Source organism: Balaenoptera physalus (genome assembly GCF_965194825.1).
Source record: "Balaenoptera physalus genome assembly, chromosome: 1".
Lineage (NCBI taxonomy): Eukaryota > Metazoa > Chordata > Mammalia > Artiodactyla > Balaenopteridae > Balaenoptera > Balaenoptera physalus.
The window spans coordinates 107,937,947-107,961,494 of NC_138882.1; the positions used below are offsets into that span (position 1 = coordinate 107,937,947).

Genomic DNA, 23,548 nt, shown 5'->3' on the forward strand with positions numbered 1-23,548 from the left:
CCATTGAAAAGTAGTTACTTTTAACAGATTATATAAAATATCTTGAAATGTGCTATACTCCTTTTTTTTAGAACTTATTGACTCATTTATTCATTAGTTCTTTCATTCTACAAACATTTAATGACTGCCCACTACAAGTATACTGTGCCAGTGGGTTACTTATTGACACAAAGATAAGAGAGACACATTCTTGACTTCAAGTACCCAGAGTGCAGGGAAGACACAGGTGTGTAAACAGAGCATCACACACGCTGTGTGAGAAGAGCTCCCATCGAGCTAAAAATGACTTAGACATGTAAACACATAAATACGGTGGGAAGAGGAGAAAGGATCACAGGGAAGAGGAGGAGGAAACAAGCATGTCTGAAGGCACAACAGCATGAAGATGCACTGCTGCATGGATCTGGGTATGAGGAGGGAAGGGAAAAGGCCAAAAATGGGGAAGATGGCAAAGCCCACGTCCAGAAGGGCTTTTTGCGCTGCATTCAGGAGTTTGCATTTCCTCCACACTTTCAGTCAGGGTGGAGCCCATGAAAGACTTAAAGTAGGGGAGTGATATAATCAGACTTAATTTCTAAAACATAGACTCTGAGAGTTATGTGGAGACTTGATGGAAGCAGCCCAAGGGCCAAGAAAGACCCAGTCCCAAGCATCCAGAATTGACCAACACTTTCTCACAAACAGTTCCCAGATGGGCTACATTGCAATGTGGCCAAGATAATGTGAAATCACCTTCTAGAACAGCAGTGCTCTTTTCCCAAAAGAGCATCCTTTAGTGATAATAGCAATAATGATGGATTATGAATTGCTGAATTTCTAGAATGCCTCAGGGGCAAAATTTTCCACATTCAGCCTTTCATAGATCAGTGAGAAATTCTGTGTAGACAATTAATCTGCTAAACATAAAGATGGAAGTATAACATATGAGAAGGGTCAAACATGGTAACGTCTGCAGAATGAGGCACAAGAATATATGGAATCTACGACAGCAGGTGATAAGAACAAAGGCTCTAACCCCACCTATGAAGAGACAAAATTACAGGAGGCCTTCTGAAACAAAAATATTAGCCTAGTAAATATACTGAGCAAACAGGAAGTACTTAATAAACATCTGTTTAATAAATTAACTGAAAAGTTACCAAACTGAGGCCATAAAGAGTGTGATACATCTTCTTGGTTCACAACAGTTAGAATGGGCATCATCAGAAAATCTACAAACAACAAATGCTGGAGAAGGTGTGGAGAAAAGGGAACCCTCTTGCACTGTTGGTGGGAATGTAAATTGTTACAGCCACTGTGGAGAACAGTATGGAGGTTCCTTAAAAAACTAAAAATAGAATCACCATATGACCCAGCAATCCCACTACTGGGCATATACCCAGAGAAAACCATAACTCAAAAAGACACATGCACCCCAATGTTCATGGCAGCACTGTTTGCAATAGCCAGGTCATGGAAGCAACCTAAATACCCATCGACAGACGAATGGATATGGAAGATGTGGTATATATATATACAATGGAATACTACTCAGCCATATAAAGGAATGAAACTAGGTCATTTGTAGAGACGTGGATGAATCTAGACACTGTCATACAGAGTGAAGTAAGTCAGAAAGAGAAAAACAAATACCATATATTAACGCATATATGTGGAACCTAGAAAAATGGTACAGATGAACCAGTTTGCAGGGCAGAAATTGAGACACAGATGTAGAGAACAAACGTATGGACACCAAGGGGGGAAAGCGGCAGGGGGTGGGTGTGGTGGTGTGATGAATTGGGTGATTGGGATTGACATGTATACACTGATGTGTATAAAATGGATGACTAATAAGAACCCGCTGTATAAAAAATAAATAAAATAAAATTGAAAAAAAATATATTTTAAAGGGTAGAAATACAACATTCACTTGAAACATTTTTTGTACTTAAGTGACAGATAATAAACCTTCTAAAAATGAAAAAAAAAAAAAGAGAGAAACAAACGTTGACCTGTACACCGTTATTTCTGTAGAACAGAGCTTCCCAATTGGAGCTTCCTGGGCAGGCGCTGGGGCAGCCAGAGTTCCCCAGCCACTTGCCGTAAGCTGTGAGCTATGATCACACAGTGCTGATCAAACACTGTCACATTTTCCCCGTGTGCCGTGACGGGAGAAACAAGAGGAAGCCTTGAGCTGTGACTCCACTCTCAAATAGGCAGGAACCAATTTGTCTCCAGGCCTACAGAAGCCAAGCCCAGCTCTAACCGCTTCCATCAAGTAACCCGTGGTGAAGAAGTGTCCCAGGTTTGCCAGCATGTAAAAAGCACAGGGGCTAGTCAATAATAACTTGATATTCTGGGAAATATCCTCATATTGACAAAATTATTTCATAGAAAGCATTTTTTTCTCAAAATAAAGGAATGATTTATGGAGAAAAAAGATAATGGCAGATATGAAATAGCTCAAAGAAAGAAGTCAAAGTAACTTCTTAGCGTTTGAAGTAGGTTTTACGTGAACTTTAAGCTCCAGCTGATTCCCAAAAGGGTATTTAAGGCAGCTCCTCAAAGTTGTATGGACCAAATTCTGGATGCGGTAATTAATGTAAGCCACACTGATGAGGCATCTCCAAATGCTGCCACTGAAGCTGCATTTCTTTGCATTTCTCTCCCTCTCACCTCCCCTCAACTAGGTGCAGGGTACTGCTCTGTGAGCTCATCTCTGCATGGCCAACACAGGGACGTCATCAAATATGGCAAGCCTTCTGGTAAACAGTGGAAAGTCCCATTTTGCTTTGTTTAGGGGACACCCAATATAAGGAACTGAAGACACAACTTCAAATTCTTTGATGAATAATGACTGCTTAAGAGTAGCATCATTAGTGATCGGTGGTGTTTAGACAAGGTCTTACCTGGTAAGGATAGTTCCCCAAAAGAACAGAAATTGACTGAAAGCAGCCTCTATGTGGGTGCTACTTCAGAGTCTTACAAGCAGAATACTGTCCTATATTAGCAATAAACCACTAAGTTTTACTACTAGAGAGGATACAGTTCCTCACATACCTACAGGTACATAACTTGATTGAATACTCAAACTCTTTCATCTTCATTGCTTTTCCTGAGGGCAAAAGGTCTGTTTCTATTTTTCAAATGTACTGATCGATGGTTAGATTTCAAAGGAGTGACTGCTCTTAGCTCTCAAGTCCTTGGAAAATACCTTAAGAAGCCTGTTGGAAAAGGTGACACTGATTCCTAGCAGAAGCTTCTGGGCCACCATCTTGCAGTTACTTTACTGGACCTTCCCAGCATAGCTCCCAGGGTTACATCTATTTGATCAGTGCAAATATGAAAATGTACAGTTCCACATCGGCTTGGCAAAGAACCTGAGAGACCGTATTTTAGAAGATACATTTGTTTATCAATAGTTAATACAGTGGACCATTTGGAAGCCACAAGAAAATTAAGCAAGCTATCTGAGATATCTTACCCCAAGCCTTCTAAATAGAACAGAGCCTTGAAATGAATTCTTATGTGAACAGTTAGGTCACCTGAAGCTAGAAGGTGCAACCTGTGCTGCTCGTCCTAGGCTTCATGTCATTCTGAGGGGCTATGAGAGTTCACTGGCAAGCCTGTCCTTGCAGAATCTGCACTTTAGCTACGTGTGGCTACCAGGCACTTGAAATGTGGCTGGTCCAAACTGAGATGTGCCCTAGTATAAACTACACACTGGGTTTCAAAGGCTCAGTTCAAAGTTAGAAACATAAAATACCTCATTAATAATTTTTATATTGAATACATGTTGAAATAACATTTCTGGTATATTGCATTAAATATATATCATTAAAATTAATTTCATCATTTCTCTTTACTTTTTCCAAATATGGCTGCTAGAATTTTGAAATATGTATATAGATAGATACACTCTCATACATTTCTGTTGGACGGCACTGCTCTGGACCCTTCTGCAGAATGAGCAGAGCGGTTCCTGTGCTCTGCTGACCTTGTCATTATCGGCATGCGTAAGCAGCACTATTATCATAAAGACTCCCTTTTTTTTTCTTCCATAAGACTCCCTTTTAATCTCACGTACAACTGCCGCATCATTACTTTAGGTTTTTTCTTGAGTCATATTATATATTAAATGTGGTTTAGTCCAGAAGTGCCTTTTTAAAAAGCTTTTTAACTTGAGCATTGCCATATTATCTAAGACTTACATTCTCATAATGTGCTATCAGTGATAAAATTTTACTTTGAAAACTACAAACGACATTGGAATACTGACATTGTTGGAGCTAATGAAGCCTATGAATTTAGCTATTCCACAAGTTTACCAAATGTCCAGACTCACCGAAGCAGAGCAAACAGTGGGAGAAGTTATGACAAGGAACGAATGGTCCACAGTTTGTCGGGAAGAGGGTTCCTTTACTTATATCCATTTATTCCTTAAGCAGCGTTTATGAAATGCCTACCACCTGCCGATCACACTTCGACTTGTGATTTTCTATTTTTTGGCTTTATGATAGAATGGATATATCGTTCTCAAAGAGGAAGTTATCTGACGGAAAACTTTTCAAATGTTCACCAACTGCCTCCTCTCCCTCCTGCCATTACCTGAGTGGTGGTGCTGGTGGTGGTGGTGCTGGTGCTGGTGCTGGTGGTAGTGGTGGTACTGGTGGTGGTGGTTGTAGTGGTGGTACTGGTGGTGGTGGTGTTGGTTGTGGTGGTGCTGGTGGTGGTGTTGGTGGTGGTGTTGGTTGTGGTGGTGGTGCTGGTGGTGCTGGTGGTGGTGTTGGTGGTACTGGTGTTGGTGGTGGTGGTGCTGGTGCTGGTGCTGGTGGTGATGGTGGTGCTGGTGCTGGTGGTGCTGGTGGTGGTGCTGGTGGTGGTGCTGGTGGTGCTGGTGCTGGTGCTGGTGCTGGCGGTTGTGGTGGTACTGGTGGTAGTGGTTGCAGTGGTGGTACTGGTGGTGGTGGTGTTGGTTGTGGTGGTGCTGGTGGTGCTGGTGGTGCTGGTGGTGGTGGTGTTGGTTGTGGTGGTGTTGCTGGTGGTGGTGATGGTGGTGATGGTGGTTATTTATTCAGGTTACGGTGTGACCACATTCTTACCAGATGTTTGGTTTGTTAGTTGGTTCTCAAGAATGAAATTATACTACGTTTCAGGTTTTTCAATAGCTTTTTCAACTAACTCTCAACATCACCATTAAAGTTTTTAAAAAGATAAAGGAATAAGTAAAACATCGACAAGTTTTCTCTCTTTACTGTGGCATGTCTTCCGCCTCCTCCCTCTCTAGCCTCCACTATAATCTCTCCTTTAACTGAAATGGCTTTAGAGTTTTACCATATATTTTTTTCCAGGTTCATAAACGTGGCACAGAGATTCAGGTTTTGGCAACACCTGAAACTTGTCTAATGTGGAGGCTCATTTTAAGAAAAGAATACAATGTTATGAACACAAAAAAGGCGCCCATGCAAGTGGGGCCCTCTAAAATTTAAGCTTCATTCGCTTCACAGGAAATTACCTTTGCTCATATAACACGGATACACATATACATGTACAGGGTGGAGGGGGTCTTGTCATTGTTTGTTAAAAAGGGGGGATTATACTATAAGCACTCTTCTGTATCAACTTTTTCTAGTCAATATATAATAGAAATCATTCCAAGACAAGTGGTATAGCTCAAATCAATTTTTTCAAATGACTGCGTAACATTCCATGGTGTATCTGTACTACGGGTTATTTATTCAACCTTTCCCCTTATAAGTACATAGTCTTTTTGTTTCTAGTTCTTTTTTTCTGGGAGGAGGGTAGGATTTTTTTTCTTTTGACACTACTAGAAATGCCACAATAACGATGCTTTTGGAGTTTAAAAAGAAGAAGAGGGCTTCCCTGGTGGCACAGTGGTTGAGAGTCTGCCTGCCAATGCAGGGGACACGGGTTCGAGCCCTGGTCTGGGAAGATCCCACATGCCGCGGAGCGGCTAGGCCCGTGAGCCACAACTACTGAGCCTGTGCGTCTGGAGCCTGTGCTCCGCAACAAGAGAGGCCGCAAGAGTGAGAGGCCCGTGCACCGCGATGAAGAGTGGCCCCTGCTTGCCGCAGCTGGGAAAAGCCCTCGCACAGAAACGAAGACCCAACACGGCCATTAATTAATTAATTAATTAATTAATTAATTAATTAATTAATTTAAAAAAAAGAAGAAGAAATTCTTTCGAGATTTTTAATAAATTGTACTACATGTATTAATCTGGGGAGAAGTGGCAGTTTTATGATGTTAAATCTTTCTATCCAAGAACGCAATACATATTTTCCATTTAGTCATGTCCCACCCACAAGGAATTTACAATCTAATAAGGAAAATAAGGCTAGTGTGCAAATAGCCATGATGTAAGAAAAATGGAAAGCGCAAATTTTGACACGTGAAATTGAGAGGGAGAGAATTCTGTAGAGAGTGAGAGCTGACCTGTGGAGGATTTTGCACACACAAGTGAAGGAAGAAAATGTTAAAGGAGACGGGCATCTGGAGAAAGAAAGCTCAGCCAGAGTGCAGAGACATTCAAGAAACAGTAAATAAGCAGCTCGGTGCGGCCGGAACAGGGAGTGCACACAGGGGAGAAACAGGAGACAGGCTAGCAAGGTGGGCTGGACCTCATCCAAAGCTAACAATACGAGGACAGGGGAGTTTATCCTCATTTGAGCCGGGTAATGAGAGCAGCAGCCGGTTTGGGGCCAAGACAAGACGAGAGCTCTGTTTTAAGACCACTCAGTCAAGTGTGTGAAAGACCAAGAGGAGAAGAGCCTGGGCTCCTTGAAGAGCAGTTACAATAGTCTACCGGAGAGGACACAAGACCTGAGCCAGGGGAAGGAAGTGAGAACAGAAAGGAAGAAAGAGATGAAATACACACTGGGTCCCTAGCAACGGGAACTCAAATACTCATTAGATTTGGGCGGGGGGGGGAAGAAATGTTTCTAGTCTTGAGCCTGGGTGAACAGTAGAATGGTGATGCCATTAATACAGAGGAACAAAGCAGAAGCCCATGTTTGGGTGAAAGATGATTAATTTTTTCTCAGATGTGTTAAGTTTAACATGTAAGCAGGATATCCAAATAGACACATCCTGAACTAGAGCCCAGAATGTGAGGGCTACCCTTGTCTTGCTAAGGAGAGTGATAAACGTTATAACTCCTCAGGAGAGCCACGACAGACAAGCTCAGTTTCATGAAGTGGTCAGACTACTCAGAGTCTACAGATGTCTCATCTTTAGGAAAAGTTAACTACTTCTAGACTCCTCTACTACCCCGGAAGTGCTCTTCCTCAACATCTCCTTATAGCACAATGTAACTTGGACAGCCTTTGCCTAAACTGCTTCACTGAACAGGCAAGATACTATTCGAAAGCTTTGTAATGGCACCATGGGAAAAAAATGCAGCCAACTCTTAGAACTGAGTACATTCAGACGTATTTCAAAATAAAATATATGCAGTCAAAAATATTATAAGGCATAAATCCGGTTTTGTTTTAACCAAAACATAAATTTTAAAAAATAAAAGTAACAAAATTTTACTACCAAACTGTAGTTTTAAATTATTTTTTCTTACAAACTAAAGGTTCAAAGTAATTGTCAATAAAGGTTTGATGAAAGAATATAGAGAGATATGGCATTTTCCCAACGAAAATTTTGATAAGTCCTGGTTCAAAGGCAATAACCAAAGCTGAGAGGATGAAACTGACAACTATAGAAAACTGCAGAATGCTTTTATTTAGCAGCCAATCAATCTGCAATACCTGAGCGCTAGGGAAAAAAGAACAATTTAATCAACGTGAAATTATATCTTGCAAAAAGATAAAGTGTACAAACCTCATAATGTTCATATTCATCCACATCAAATGTCTCAAAGTCAAAAAATCCATGTTGTAATCCCTAAAATAAGAATTTGAATTAGTTTTTCCATGTGAAATTGATAACGACTTCTAGCCATTTCTGGAATTCCTGCTCACAAATGATCCTGCCTGATCTGAAGGAGAAAGCTTGAAACCTTTATTTGTAATGCATACCAAGCAATCATCTAACATCTAATTTTGCTTTGAGATTTTCTTGCCAGTGGGACTAAACACTTAGAAAAACATGAAAATATGTCCCACAAAATATGCCTCTTAAGGTCTAATATACATTAATTTTGTATGTAAAATTACTTATGTATATAAAATGGAACATACTAGCAAATGTAGAGTTAAAACCTATTGGGAACTATGCAATTAATTTATACCTAACTATGACAGAGTATATAATAGTGATTAAATTTTCAGTTAGAAGAAAAAACAATTATTCTTAGGTTTTATTTTCCTTTTATCATTAGTGAGATACTTAGTAAAAAGGGCATTTTAGGCCCTTATTTGTTCCTAAAACTCTACATTGAGAGAATTTGTTTTATGGTGATAGTTTCTGACAGAGTAAAAATGTACTTGACTACTCTTACAATTTAGAAGGAAGAATTGATCTGTTTAACAACACGAAGAAAAATTTCATACTCCTTTTTGTAACCAATGACTTAGAACTAAAAACTATCTGGCTTACTCAGATAAAATATTTTGAAGAGGACAGTCTTTTTTTTGTATGTCATGAAGCTATACAGATTACAATAGAATACAAAACCACAGTTACTCTTGAAAGCTACATGATCAAGTCATTAAAAATAGAAGAAACTGTTAAGCCAAGTTTAGTACATCTATCTTTGAAAATACCTTAGAGACCAGTGTTTTCCAAAATGTAGAACCTGGACCACCTGCACTTAAGGTAATTTATATTTAAAATACAGACCGTTAGGCCCCATCCCAGAACTATGAAATCAGGTTCTTTGGGGGTTGGATCATCGTTTCTAAAATGCCTTCCTAGGTGATTCTTATAAATTCTGACAACACTGATTTAGACAACCTCTACAGGATAAGCAGAACAAGCTATTTAAATTATTCCACCTTTAAACAAAGATGCTTACTTCATCCATATGTACCATTTCAGAGAAAACGGTGAGAATATAATGCCCTGAAGTACCACTTTCCTTCCTCTTTTTTTTAGTGTGTTTGTGTTTGTGTATGCCTCTGTGTGTGGTTCACACATATATAACTGATGCTTATAATGACGCTAATACATCAAAATCAGAAAGATATGCTTCTTAAAAAGGGAAAAATGTGGCCATAGTCTGTCTACCTTCTTAGGAGGTATGGTGCTCGTTGCCACAAAAATAGCCCAGCACACGATGCTTTATAGAAGAATGTACAGAGGGATAGTGTGTCCCAGTTGCTTAAAGACATGTTGAACAATCTATCAGACCCTCTAAAATCTCATCTTCATTTGGGTAAAATAAACCCCAGCATTTGATGAAACAAGAAATTTACAGAAGACCTTATTAATGAACAAAGTCATGCCTTTCCTTTGTAACAGGAAGGATGTCATAAATGTCTATATCAAGTTACCAGTTACCATAACAGGCAAGGATATTCCAGTGTGAACTCTTTTTCAATTTCATAAGTTTTATAAAAGAAACAGCCTGTACCAGATGGCAGGATAGGCAAAATAATAATAATAGTAACAATAAGTAAATTACTTTTTTAAATGCTACAATTTTAGGTTGTATACTGGGTGATATATCCATAAGGGTTCTTAACTGGTGTTACTGCAAGTGTGTGTTGGTGATATTATTTGCAGGGGATAGGCTAGATTACCTTGATAGTTTTTAAGTGAAAAGAGAACTAAAGTTTTACAGGGTCTAAATTCATTTCTAGATGAAATATCAAAGTCAAAAATATACATACAGAAAACAAGTAGCATATTTTACCATAGCAATTTTCTCAAATTAAAACAGGGCAAAAGCAATGTTATATTACATCAGAGAAAAGAAACTAGAACAAGACTCACTACTGATACTATATTTACAGTCCACGATGACCCTTGCCAATGGGTTCTGAAACACGTACATTCCTGACTCGTAAGTCATGACTATGTGTTCTAGATGTAATGATGTACCTCGAACCTTCATTAGAATTCACAGTATAGCATGCATGACTTCTCAGCTTGTAAATCAGTGTTTCTAAAACATGTTCCAAAGTTCTCAAAAATCTTTTAGATTAACTTCTCCATAATATATATAAATAACTAAATAATTATGACTCTAAACTTTAGAGTGCATCAAATCACATGGAGGGATTATACAAACACAGACAGCAGGGCAGCACTCCCAGAATTTATGGTTCAATCAGTCTCGGATGAGGTCTGAGAATTTGCATCTCTGCACAAGTCCCCACCATTTGACAACCATTGATTTATGACATACCTAGATAGGATATGAGAAAGAACTCCAGATTGATATGGAAATCTGAATTAGAATGAGCCCTCCTAATAACTCCCTGTGGCCCTGAGAGTGACTTAACTTCTCTGGGGTTGTTTCCTGAACTGTAAAAATGAGATAATAATATCTGACCTGCTTACTACTTCATGTTCATGGGTATGTAATACTATCAGTTAGAAAAACAATGTGGAAATGTTCTCCACATTAACAGAGGAGATTTAGATAACTTCCTGTCCCTCCCACACCAAGATCTAGCTTGATAATGAAGCTGAGCAGGTGACAAAGCAACGTCACAGGCACAGCAGCAGATAGAAGTGATAACACAAATAGTTTAAGTGAGAAAGGGAGACCCCTTCCGCTTCTATAAGAGTTATCCCCTGAAACACCGCCCCTATTTGCCCTGTGGTCTGTGTATTACAGATCCATCGTTGTTTAAGAAGTGGAAAGCCACCTTCTTATTCCCTCCCCTCTCTTCTCTCCAACAACAAACAAGGATATAGACATAATGCCTTTTTCATATTGTTAAACTACAGTGTCAACCACAGCAAGGAGATTGTTATTACCTTTCTGATTCCCTGCAAACAGTCGAGGATGGTGAGATTGTAAGTGCAATTTCCAAAGGAAGCATCCCTATGAACACAAAAAAACTTAACATTAAAAACATGCATTTAGAACCCTCAAATAATAAAATACCAAAGTCAGTTGGAGACATGCTTATTTGGCGTCACAGCTGTCAACATGGTAAACTTATGTAACACATCAGATCCTATTAGCTTAACTCCAGAACTTCTGAAGTTGCTTTAATCCAACTAGCTGAATTAATAAGAAAGCAGATTTAGGAACCTGAGCTCTGGAATCAGGCTGCCTTCAAATTCCAACTCTGCCACGAATTGGCTGGGACCTCGAGCAAGTTATTTTACCTCTATGAGTCTTGGTTTCCTCATCTGTGAAATGAAGGTACTGATAGCAGCTACTGTTCACAGGATTGTTGTCAGATTACATTTAAAAAATATAAAGTCCTTCCTATAGTGCCTAGCACAAAGGAAACAATAAATATTATGACTATTCTTATTATTATTAACAGTGAGTATTTCATTAACTAAAACATGCATCATCATGAGAAGTATTCAGACAGAGAAACAACCATGTGTCAGGAACATGGCAAATACTAGCGTAAAAATTTAAGGGGGACAATGCATGCAGGTCAACAGAACCTGGCAGTTGTTTTCATGGATTAAATGCCATTTAAAAACCTCCATTTTGCCCCCCGCCCCACCCTCATTCCCCCACCCCCCCACAAAAAAATGCCAAGGAAAATGCTTCCAAACAATCTCCTCTCAGGATCCAGGAGAGCTTCTAATGCACCATGAAGTGTTCTGTCAAAAGGAGTGGAGACCTACTGCACCGAAAACTGAGTGCTTCATCCTTTATTTAAATTTTTAGAGCAACTTAGCAGGCCTGCTTTAGGCAACATAAAACTGAAGTATCAAGTTCAGGTCAGTTAGCAAGAACTGGCACTGGAGCTTTAACACCAACAATGTTCCAAGGTGTCCAAGGCAAGAAACTTGACCTCAAGGCTCTCAGTCGCTCTTCCCAGCCCCCACTGCTGACCCGAAGGAATAGAGCTGTCAGGCACCTGCCAATCACAAAGTCAAATGTACCACACAAAGTCCGTCCAAGGCGGGAGGGGGAGAAGGGGGCGGCCACAGAAGATGCTCCATGGGGAGAAAAATGACCCTTAAAGGCTTTAACACATAACATAAAACTGAATCTTGTATCACAACCATCTAAGGTAACTTGAAACTATGGCTGCTAAGCCACGAATTTAAATGCAAAGTCAACATCACTGAGTTTCAGCATCCTGATAACCTAATTTAAAAAGAGTAGGTTAGCAAAGCAGCCTAACAGAAATGTTTAAGTCCTGAAACATCAAAGTTAACCTATGTTAAGGAAGGGTTATTCTAGATATTTCATCCAGATTTCAAGAGTTCTTTTTTTAATGCCATCTGAACTCATGGGTCAGTGAAAAACAAAATAACCCCATTTCAAATATCTTGTAAAGACATAAGCCATATATTAAGAAGCAAATTTTAAGGGATTCAACCAGAGAAAGGAGTAGCTGGGGATCTAAGACAAAATACTAGTTTATATAAATAACCACACATTCCTTTGCAGGAACTTGTCTTTTTAGGACAAGGGTTCAGAATCTTTTGTGTGTCATGGACCCCTCTTCAGCATTCTGATGAAGCCTGTGAATGCCTATTCTCAGAATGTTTTTAAATGCATAAAATAAAATACATAGAAATAACAGAACACTAATGCAATTAAATGTAAAGTCATCAAAATGTAACAAAACAAATTTATAATACCATACTTTATTATTAATATTGATATGTAACAAGATCTAGTAGCAGGTCTGATAACAACTATAATTTTAAAGAAGGAATGAACATAAATATCTTAAGATATATGCAACAACTGCAATGGGATATAAAAATCTTTGTAGTTTCTATTGTGAAAGAGTCACTTATATTGCTAATACTACTATAGTTTATTTCCAACATTTATAATTGAATGCAATCTTATAAGTTATACGGTTAGTGAAAATAAAGATATTTTTGTCATCTGAATTCTCTCTATAGACCCTAGTTTAAAAACTACTGCTTTGGTAGAGAAAAGAAAAACTTAGGAAAAAAACTTCTCTGTATCTAAAAAGAGTAAAAGAAATGATAAGAATTGAAGGTGCTCCTTACTTCCCTCAAGTGTATCTTCCCACCTAGACTCAGCTAAACCGATCCACAAATATAAGTTATCAGAAAAGCTCCAGATCCAGTCTCTCGTACTGTCTGCAAAGCACGGTGAGATTATCATGATATCTGTTGTCCTAGCACAGCCACTGTTTTTACCAACAACTGAAAAGAGAGCTCTGGTGACTTGGTGATCAAATGTGCAGACCTGAGAGCGAGGGAGCATTAACAGGCCATCCGACAAAATTAGGATACAAAGCAGTCACAGCAGGCTAGAAAGACAGGCTGACATTTACAAATTGAAATATAATAAGGGATACGATAAAATTAAGTCACATCCTCAGGACCAGGGAAAGTTGATGACATATCTTTTCCAACACTTACTATGCTGGGTAATTTAGATGCATTAACACATTTAATCCTCATGAAGGCAACAGGTTCCCAAAACCTGCCCTCGTAACTAGGCAAGAGAGAAATGGCTTATTCGTGGCACCTGGCTCATACATAGTCAAAGGAAAGTAACCATAAAAGTGAAGGGACACAAAAACATGTTACATATTCTCTGTGGGAAAAAAAGAGAGAAAGATAAAGGTGGCAGAGTAAATCCATGTATCTACAAAAACCCCACTAAAAAGAGAATTTTAAAAGGCTTTTTTAAATGGAATCCAACAAGGTCAGGGAGAATGAGTACAGACAACAGCAATAAAATTCTGAAAGCTGGAAGTCAGATACATGAATGATAATAAATTAGAAGACCAAGAAAACCGAATACTAAGGTGACGGGAATAATCAGAGCATCAACCCAGTTAATACCAGATAATTCGCAAAAGGCTCAGGAAGTGGCAGCACTGGGTTCTTCTGGAAGTGAGAATGAAGGAAATGACTCTAATAACTTAGAAAGTACTTTAAGAAGCTGAAAAATTTTACTCTGTAAAAGCAATATTATCTCCTATTTTATAAATAAATCTTCCCTGTTGAGTTTTCTCAACCACCCAATGTAGTTAGAACCATCTAAAAATAAAATGGTTGGTCCTGGAAGGCAGCAAGATAACCTGCCCCACACGACGTTCAAGTTTGAATTGGCAGATGGCTTGAAAGAAATATTTTTCACCTACATTGTTACAGGAAATGGAGGTGAAGATTAGGAAAACACCAGGCTCTATTAAACTCAGAAGTCCTTTCCTACTCTGAAACTGCATCATTATTCAACACAGTGGATGATTTCTTTCCTCTCCGTATCTCTCTCTTGGATCCTTCCCAATAGCATTTAAACATTTTCAAGTCCCTACCACCTTTAAAAGAAAAAAAATATCCGAAATTTTCTTGACTTCAGCCATCACCCTCTCTTTGGCCTCCTCTTTAAAACAAGGCTTCTCTGAAAAATTATTCATCTTCCTGCCCCCACTTTCTCTTCTCTCACATCTTAACCTCCTCTGTTCTGTTTCCACCCTCATCCATGCGATGAACATTTCTCACTGAGGTCACCAATGATCTCCATATGGCTAAGCCCAGGGGACTTTTTTTAAATTGAGATAAAATTCACCATTTTAGCCTTTCTAAAGTGTGCAATTCAGTGACTTTTAGTGTATTCATAATGCTGTGTATAATGTTATAAGTCATAATTCTAGTTATTACTTTAAAATGTACATCTCAGAAATAACTAAATTTCCTTGTCAATTGCATTATTATGAACTTTCATCAAATCTTTAACCATGGTCATTTTTAAGTCTTTTGTCATTTACAGACAGTTCTGGGTGTATTCTGATGCTTTTGCAAATATGTTCCTATAAAAGGTTTTCATCTTCAAGGAATTCATGGAAAAGACTCTGACAAGTACAGGTTTCTGGTAACTGACTGTACTGCTGAACTGAATGAATAAGCATTTTCAGAACTCTAATGAAAAACTGATGAATTCATAGAAGTGCTAACAAAAGATCAAGATGAAAACAAAATTAATTGCATGGGACTGAGTAAACTGATGAGGATGATTATAATTTTTGTGACTTTCTGTTTGAATAAACAAAAAAAATCCCACAAGGACTCAGAGGCAAAAAATATACAAATCAATTTTCACTGCAAAGTAAAGGAGCTGTTACAGTGGAGGATTACTGGACTGAATGTCAATATTATGACATAGTATGAGTGTGTTTCGTGTTTGGTAATTGCAATCATTGTTGCATTTGTTGTGGTCATCCATTTACAACGCTTGGTGTCAGTCTATTTATCTCTTGTAAAAATAAAATACAGTGTGTGTGTGTGTGTGTGTGTGTGTGTGTGTGTGTGAAAAAAAATAATAATGCTGTGATTTTTAGTATAGTCACAATGTACACCACTAATTCGAAACCATTTTACCACCAGAAAGAAACTCTATACCCATTTGCAATAACTCCTCATTCCTTCCCCGTCCCCACTCCAACCCTGGCAATCACTAATCTACTTTCTGTCTCTGGATTTGCTTATTCTAAGTTCAGGGAACATTCTGCAAGCATCATTTTATTTACTCTGTCAAGATCAAGTAATTCCCTCTGAATATTCTCTTCACTGTTCCTGGATTTTGCTTCGACCTCTCTAAACACTACTCCTTCCCAATCTCCTTTACCTCTCTAAACACTACTCCTTCCCAATCTCCTTTACCTCTCTAAACACTACTCCTTCCCAATCTCCTTTACCTCTCTAAACACTACTCCTTCCCAATCTCCTTTGCAAAGTCATCCTTCGCCTCCCAGTCTCTTCAAGATTCAATTCCAGACTCAAATTCTCCGCGCTCTGTACTCTCTTCCGAGACCAGGTGCTCTCAAACTTTAGCATTCATCAGCAACAGCATCTCCAAGATGGCTTCTTAAAACACAGAATGCTGGGCCCCACACGAGTTTCTGATTCAGTAGGTATGGAACGGGGCCTGAGAATCTGCATTTCTAACAAGTTTCCAGGTGGTATCAGTGCTGCTGGTAGGAGGGACCACGTTTCGAAAATCACTGCCCTACACAATCTCATCTATGTAAGTTACCATCTATCTGCCAATGACCCTCAAATTTATCTCCCTAGCACAAAGTCCTTAAAACTCCAAGGCAGGACAGCCAACCACCTACATGACATTTCCATTTGGGTGTCTTAAGGCATCTCAAACTCATTGTGTAAGAAGAATCTCTTGAATCTGCCCCTACCTCAAAACAACAACAGTAATCTAGTCCTCCAACCCTCTGTAACTTGGTAAAGGACACAGCTTCCAAAATCACTCAAGCTACAGCCCAGAAGTCCTTCTGTCTCTCTCATTTCCCGTACCCTACTGCACTGTGCCCCACTGTGTTTCCCTCCTAAACATCTTGTGAACGCATTTACTTCTCAGTTCTGCTGCCTCTCACGTAGCACCTCTCCATACACTACAAGAGCCTCCCCACATCCGCTCCTCGTCTTTCTAATCAGTTCTCTTCACGGCAGCCAGAGTGATTTCTTTAAAAGGCAAGTCTGATCCAGTCACTCTTCTGCTGTAGCCCTTCTCTGATTCCCACTGCTCTCTCGAGGGAAGGTTCAAATCCTAAAATGGATACAAGGCCTGTGGTATCTGGCCCCGCCTATCACAACCCCCTTCCCTGAGCCCCTCAGAGGGGCACTCAGAACCTTTGCTCCTCTGGTCACATGTTCTCCAATCGCCTTGCCTAGGTCACCCTACTCACCCTTCAGACCCCAGCTCAAAGATGACTTGTCTCAGGGAAAATCCTCCAACCCCACTCCGGCTAGATCAGGTCCCCATTTTTTTCCACTGGACTTAACTACAGTTTGACATTATATCATGATGTGCTTAGTTGATTCTCTGACTCTCTCTCTACAATAGTCCCTAAGAAGACAGGATCTATATGTTTTCTTACTCACCATTGTCTCTTTAGTACCTAATACAGTGCCTGGCATGAAATAGATAGTCAATAAACGTTTGTCAATAAATGTTTAAATTAAGTAAAGGAGCTTGGGAGATCATCCCAAGAAAATGTTCGATAATATCCTATGGCCACTTTTGTTAACTCAAGAGCCTGACACCTCCATCCTCACTAGCAAGAAGAGCTTTCTTTGCATTAACCCCAAATCCCTTCTGTCCATTTAAGATCATTTCTTTCTGTTCTCTTTGCCAAAGAGTATTAACTGAATAAAGCTAAAAAGCAGTGACATTCAAAGCAGTTTTCTCTTCCTTTGTCAAGTGGTATTAAACACACTTTTATTTTAACCCAGACACTTCAGAGAGGCTACACAGAGCTTTCAAGATTTAAATCACTATACCAACGTGCTACAAAGTTTTATACTCCCACAGTTTTTATTGCGTTTTGGTTCCCAACTGTTTATTTAACTCCTGGTTTGCTTTTTTACTCATTCATCCATGCATTCATTTATATTTATTGAGCCAAATAGTTACTGAGTTGAATAAGAGGACATGTATTTTTCCACCTCCCTCATAAAGGACCACTGAAATCCCATAGACGTCAATTGAGGGAAAACGCTTGCACATCCTATGCTGCCTGGGAAAACTACAGCTCTAACACTTATCTACCATGACAGTTTTACCATATATTGCATTACTCTCTTAAACAGGTAAACACAAGGCTGCTCTTCATTCAGGAGATAAGGTAATACCCCGAACACCCAGGATTTCTAATCATTCATCTGTGCTGAAGAATACATCATGTGTCTCTAACCCCCAATACAGAAGATTAATGTTACAACCAACAGCTATCTAGAGACACCCAAATACAAATTTAGCTCAACCTCATGCTTGACCATCCAAATTCTATCCGTCCCGGCAATTCTATCTTTCTAAATGTGATTTTTGGCATAATAGTCAACTGAACCATAAAACTATTATGAAGTGGTTATAAAAATCACTGGCAGTCAATAAATATTTGTTGAATGAAAGACTAAATTATGAATATTTTAATAGGTGAAGCAATTGGGATTTTTTGTTTATTTTTATTTTTACATTTATTTTGCAGAGAAGCAGTAGAAGAAAAATTAAATTTAAGAAAACTAGAATCACCATCCACAAAGAGATACAAAGAGAAAGGGCTTGATTCCCTATTGTCCTAAAGCTGTCTTTCTACAGGCTCTCAAGAGTCAACTGTTAGACATTCAAAAATTTTGAGATCCCAAATCAGCATTGGAGGGAAAATTTACACCACAGAAATCAGCAAATGCTCTTTAATTACAGAGCCGGTTTACCAACACACCACCGTTTGCAACCTACAAATCTAAGAAATCACTCAGAATGAAGCAACCCTGTAAATGTTAATAATGAGCAGATGAAACCAGAGATGAAAGAACATATTTACAGAAAACAATAAGAAAGCATTTCTGGTAATGAAGTTGTTTGAAATGAAGAATAAATGAAAAACAGAGTCACAGTGTTTACAATGTGGAGACTACATTAAAGAATAAAAAAGAGAGCTTCCCTGGTGGCGCAGTGGTTGGGAGTCTGCCTGCCAATGCAGGGGACACGGGTTTGAGCCCTGGTCTGGGAAGATCCCACATGCCGCGGAGCAACTGCGCCCGTGAGCCACAATTACTAAGCCTGCGCGTCTGGAGCCTGTGCTCCGCAACAAGAGAGGCCGCGATAGTGGGAGGCCCGCGCACTGCGATGAAGAGTGGCCCCCACTCGCCGCAACTAGAGAAAGCCCTCGCACAGAAACGAAGACCCAACACACCCAAAAATAAATAAATAAATAAATAAATTTATTAAAAACAAACAAACAAAAAAAAGAACAAAATAGATGCTGTCACTGTAGGGTTTAACTAACTAAGATTTAAAAAAAAAAAAGAATAAAAAAGAGCTATAGTAAATGGACTAAGAAATAACAGAAATGACTATGATTTACACATCTTGATTCTGTGATTCTCTGTAAATTCTCCAGATAGCAAGTAGTTACGAGGTAGGCAAATATCTGCAGAGCAATGGATTAGAAAGGATCTCAAAGGTCATCTGAGCACCTTTCCAATCACTGAACTGAATCCCATCTACACCACCAGCACAAGATCAAGAGCTTCCTAAGGACAGGGAATGTGTCCTTTATGTTGTATGCCCAGGATCTAGTACAGTGTTGGGCACATTACTCTGTTGTAGCTGTTGAATGAATGAATGAATGAATAACCATTACAAGGAGACCATTCAACATATGCCTGAACAACTCTAAGTGGCTGGGAACTACTGACATTTCAAAGCAAAAATTATATAAAAAATCTGTAATCATAAACTGCGTACAATCACAAAAACGTAATCTAGGTCACTGCTTTCCAATGGAAATATAATGAAAGCCACAAAAGAGAGCCACATGTGTAATTTTAATTTTTTCATAACCATATTAAAATAAAAAGAAATAAATATTAATTTTAATAATATATTTTGTTTAATCCAATATATCTGAAATATTTCAGCATGTAATCAACATAATTATAAATAAGATATTTTACTTTTCTTATATTAAATCTTTGAAATCTAATGTGTATTTTATAGCCTTGTAGTCTATTTCAGTTTGGACTAAACAAATTGCAAGTGCTGAATAGCACATGTAGGTAATAGCTACTGTACTAGACAATTTAGCCCTAATTTGTATGGATACTTCGGAATTAGACAATGTCCAAAAATACTTTACACAATTGTCCAAAGTACACCTGGTTTCCAGTCTCTGAACACATCCACGACATATATGCACCAGCTCTAGGGAAAAGAGCAAGCCAATGGTTTATATTATCTAGACCTATAAGATAAAAATGCATTTGATAAGAATTAGTGGGGAGAACAAAGCTATTTCCCACTTACAAAAGAACAAAAATCAAATGGCTCCATGGGGCAGAGCCATAAATTGAGCATGACCAGTACCTAACAAAAAAATAGGACACAGAATCTCCTGCTTTTCAGATTTAACATAAAGCTATACACTAATCATTTTGCTCATCTAAAGAAACAGATTTGTGAAAATTCATTTCTAAGTCATGGCTTAAAAGGTCATATAAATCAGCAGAATAGAATCTGTCTAGAACTAGCAATAACAGATACCAGAAAAACAGGCCAAGGGCTGTGCTCTGGGCCTTTTATCAATACCTGACTATCCCCCATTTAACCACAGTAATTTTGTTTTAAAGATAAAAATAATAGTAAATTATCTTTGACTCCAATATTGAAAATAAGAGCTTCATATATGAGGCATTCAACAAAATAACTGTGTTCATTAACATAAATGATTGCAAACTTATTCCAAACCACCTTTATCAACTAAGGCTGGCTATCGGAAAAGTACTGTAAAAAGTACAAAAATTTGGCACTTACCCTTCTACAGAAAGTTTGGTACACTGGTCTGAAACCATAAAAAGAGGAAAAACAAAAAAAGTAATCTGAGCCAATTTTCACAACTCAAACCACTGAAACACTGCCATGTTCCAAAAAAAAAAAAAGAATAGATATAACTCACTTCCTTCTGCGTATTTAGTGGGTCCTAGAAACCTTGACAGTTGTTTCTATCCTCAGATCCTGAATAGTGGTGCTTATTTAACACTTTAACAAGAAAACCGGATAAAGAGTCTGCTTTTCATAGTGGTCCAAGTCATTTAATATGCCCCAGCTGTTGAAAATAGATTCCACAGTTTGGACTGGATAATCTATTTTGTTCTATTTTCAAGACTCAGGAAACTGGCCCAAACCTCGCTAATCAAAACTAATGCAGAGGGCTTTCCTGGTGGCGCAGTGGTTGGGAGTCTGCCTGCCAATGCAGGGGAAAACGGGTTCGAGCCCTGGTCTGGGAGGATCCCACATGCCGCAGAGCAACTGGGCCCGTGAGCCACAATTACTGAGCCTGCGCGTCTGGAGCCTGTGCTCCGCAACAGGAGAGGCCGCGACAGTGAGAGGCCCGCGCACCGCGATGAAGAGTGGCCCCCGCTCGCCACAACTAGAGAAAGCCCTCGCACAGAAACGAAGACCCAACACAGCCAAAAATAAATTAATTAATTAATTAATTAAAAAAAAAAAAAACTAATGCAGATTCTTTCCCATCACATCAAGCATCAAAAGTAAAGGTTTATTAAAGATCCCTGGAGGTAGAAATGACCCCAAAGATCAACACTGAGAAGCAGAGAGTTAGCCATCATAAAGAAAAGTTGAGAATGAAAGTCTTAAGAGAGCATAAAATAAATTTTGTTTCTACATTTTTGATACTCAGGGAAAAAACATGGTAAAGAGAACTTTCCCTTTGAAGTACCAAGTTAATGCTAAATAAACTTTAACAAAAATCACAGTATCATATTTAAACTAACAAATATCTGGTTCAACATTTTATGTAAAGAGATACATTTTATAATTGCATCTAACATCTACCAGCACATGTTTACTTTGCTTTAGAAGAAAGAAGGCAGCCTAATGCCAAGTTCTAAGTGGTTGACCCCTCTGAGCCTCTGTTAAGAGACCTGCAAGTTCTGGCATGCCCAGGTGAGATTTCGCATTAAGACTCAGCCGCATTAACACTAACTCAGCAACCGGGATATCACTAGGGGTCATCCCCAAAACACAACAAACCCATCCCTGAACACAAACAGTATGGGTTCATTTTAATGACAAATGTCATTAAAGGATTGCTGGGGGAGGTTTGTGGGTTCTCTGTTAAGGAAGGTTTTCTGGCATCGTCTGCTTTAAGAGAAAATTCATTATTCCTGTTCATATTAGATAAAATATCATTATTTGACAAGCCATCTATTTCTAAAACTCAGGAAACCACACAAAAACATTTCCACAAATGGCAGCTTATTATTCTAATCCCAAGAGATCTATTCTGTTCCACACAGGTGTGGATCAGGAAATGTATCCTAGAGTTTCAGAAAGCTAGTTCTGCTGGATGTTAATAGAAGTGGGAGGGGGATGGGGAGGGATTTCAGGATGAAGTACTTGGGAAAATTCTGAGTTAAACAGGTTACTTTATTACTCAGAACCATTCAGAATCCTTAAAATGGGAATGTGCTCTGTAAAATCTCCAAGATGGAGAGTTCTAAACTTATTTGACTGTTGAATTTTTTTTTTTTTTGGCCAGGGTAAACCTTATAGAGCAGTAGTGCACAACCTTGGCAGCATATTGGAATCATGTAGGTAGTTTTTAAAAATCCCAACACCCAGACTTCACCCCAAGCCAATTATATCAGAATTTCTGGGAGTAGAACCTGGCATCAATATTTTTTAAAGCTTCCCAGACTTTTTTTGGCTGCGTAGGGTCTTCGTTGCCGTGCTCAGACTTTCTCTAGTTGCAGAGAGCAGGGGCTACTCTTCGTTGCGGTGCGTGGGCTTCTCATTGCGGTGGCTTCTCTTGTTGCAGAGCACAGGCTCTAAGCACGCGGGCTTCAGTAGCTGTGGCACATGGGCTAAGTAGTTGTGGCTAGCGGGCTCTAGAGCACAGGCTCAGTTGTTGTGGCACAGGGGCTTAGTTGCTCCACGGCATGCGGGATCTTCCCAGACCAGGGATTGAACCTGTGTCCCCTGCATTGGCAGGCAGATTCTTAACCACTGCACCACCAGGGAAGTCCCCTTCCCAGACTTTTTAAAACCAAGTATGAGAACCAATGTAACTTTGGGAAACACTGACCTATAAGCCTCTTCTCCAAGCTAAAATAAAATAGCCACACAAAAATATGTTCCTGGACCTATCCAGGAAGAGACCCACCAAAAAAAAAAAACAAAACGCTCAACTAAAAACTGGTGATGATAGGATATCCAACATTCAACCAGCTTTATTCCACTGGATATCAGCACAGCACCCTACCTCAACCTCACCTCTGCACCTAGTCATTATTTTTTAAGTCACACTTTCTATATTTGTCTTCAAAACTGGGCCCCTAGATGTTATTTATTGTCTGTATAGTTGTATTCCCCATTTAATTTTATATGTCATAGAAAAATGGGGTTTTAGCAGATTTATGAATCATTAATACCAAAAAAGTTACCAAGCGAATACATATGGACCAATAAAAAAAGAAGTAAGCGCAAAGTGAATTTAAAAGCACAAAAAAGATCTAAAAGCAGAGTTGTGCAATTTAGATGGGTTACCTTTTCAGTGTTCTGTGAGATTTAGAAAGTTTTCACAGACACTGTTTTATGAACACCCAAAAATGCAGATTTAAAAACCACTGCCATTGACTGCCAAGAAAATAATCTAAGAATTCCAATAAGGGTTGGTGGTCTTGTGGGACTTTAGACAGGCTGCAATTAATATGACTTTGTAGAATGACTGGTCAACAGTATAGACTATCAGTTTGGTAGTACACTAACTGACAGGAAGAGAACCTAAAAAGATTCATACTGGGCTTGCCAATTCAAACTCTGGCCCCAGAACTGAAAAGCCCCTTGTTTCCTTGAAGGCCAACTGCCAAGCAAGCCTACAGTGAAGATGGATGGACTTAAATAATTAAAATAGGTGAAAAATACCCTCTTTCCCTAGTTTTGAGATAAAGTCACTGTTGATAAACGCATTGG

The 23,548-nt window shown here is 39.0% G+C and overlaps 2 protein-coding genes across 10 annotated transcripts in view; one reads left to right on the forward strand and one right to left on the reverse strand.

Moving 5' to 3' along the window:
- Positions 1-5,851, forward strand: part of LOC309656428 (uncharacterized protein) — a 467,714-nt gene extending 461,863 nt beyond the window's left edge. Inside the window, exon 2 of one of the 2 annotated variants that reach the window (XM_082452957.1) lies at positions 1,315-5,851. In XM_082452957.1, the coding sequence (XP_082309083.1) occupies positions 4,504-5,103 (600 nt within the window). In that variant the 5' untranslated portion in view covers positions 1,315-4,503 and the 3' untranslated portion in view covers positions 5,104-5,851. The remainder of the gene's footprint in view (positions 1-1,314) is intronic. The other variant, XM_082452958.1, reaches the window with a different exon arrangement.
- Positions 1-23,548, reverse strand: part of CDC14A (cell division cycle 14A) — a 171,241-nt gene that overhangs the window by 80,708 nt on the left and 66,985 nt on the right. For all 8 annotated transcript variants that reach the window (XM_082452072.1, XM_082452073.1, XM_082452070.1 and 5 more), the window contains 2 exons: positions 10,882-10,948; positions 7,834-7,896 (listed from right to left, as the gene is read on the reverse strand). In XM_082452072.1, the coding sequence (XP_082308198.1) occupies positions 7,834-7,896; positions 10,882-10,948 (130 nt within the window). The remainder of the gene's footprint in view (positions 1-7,833; positions 7,897-10,881; positions 10,949-23,548) is intronic.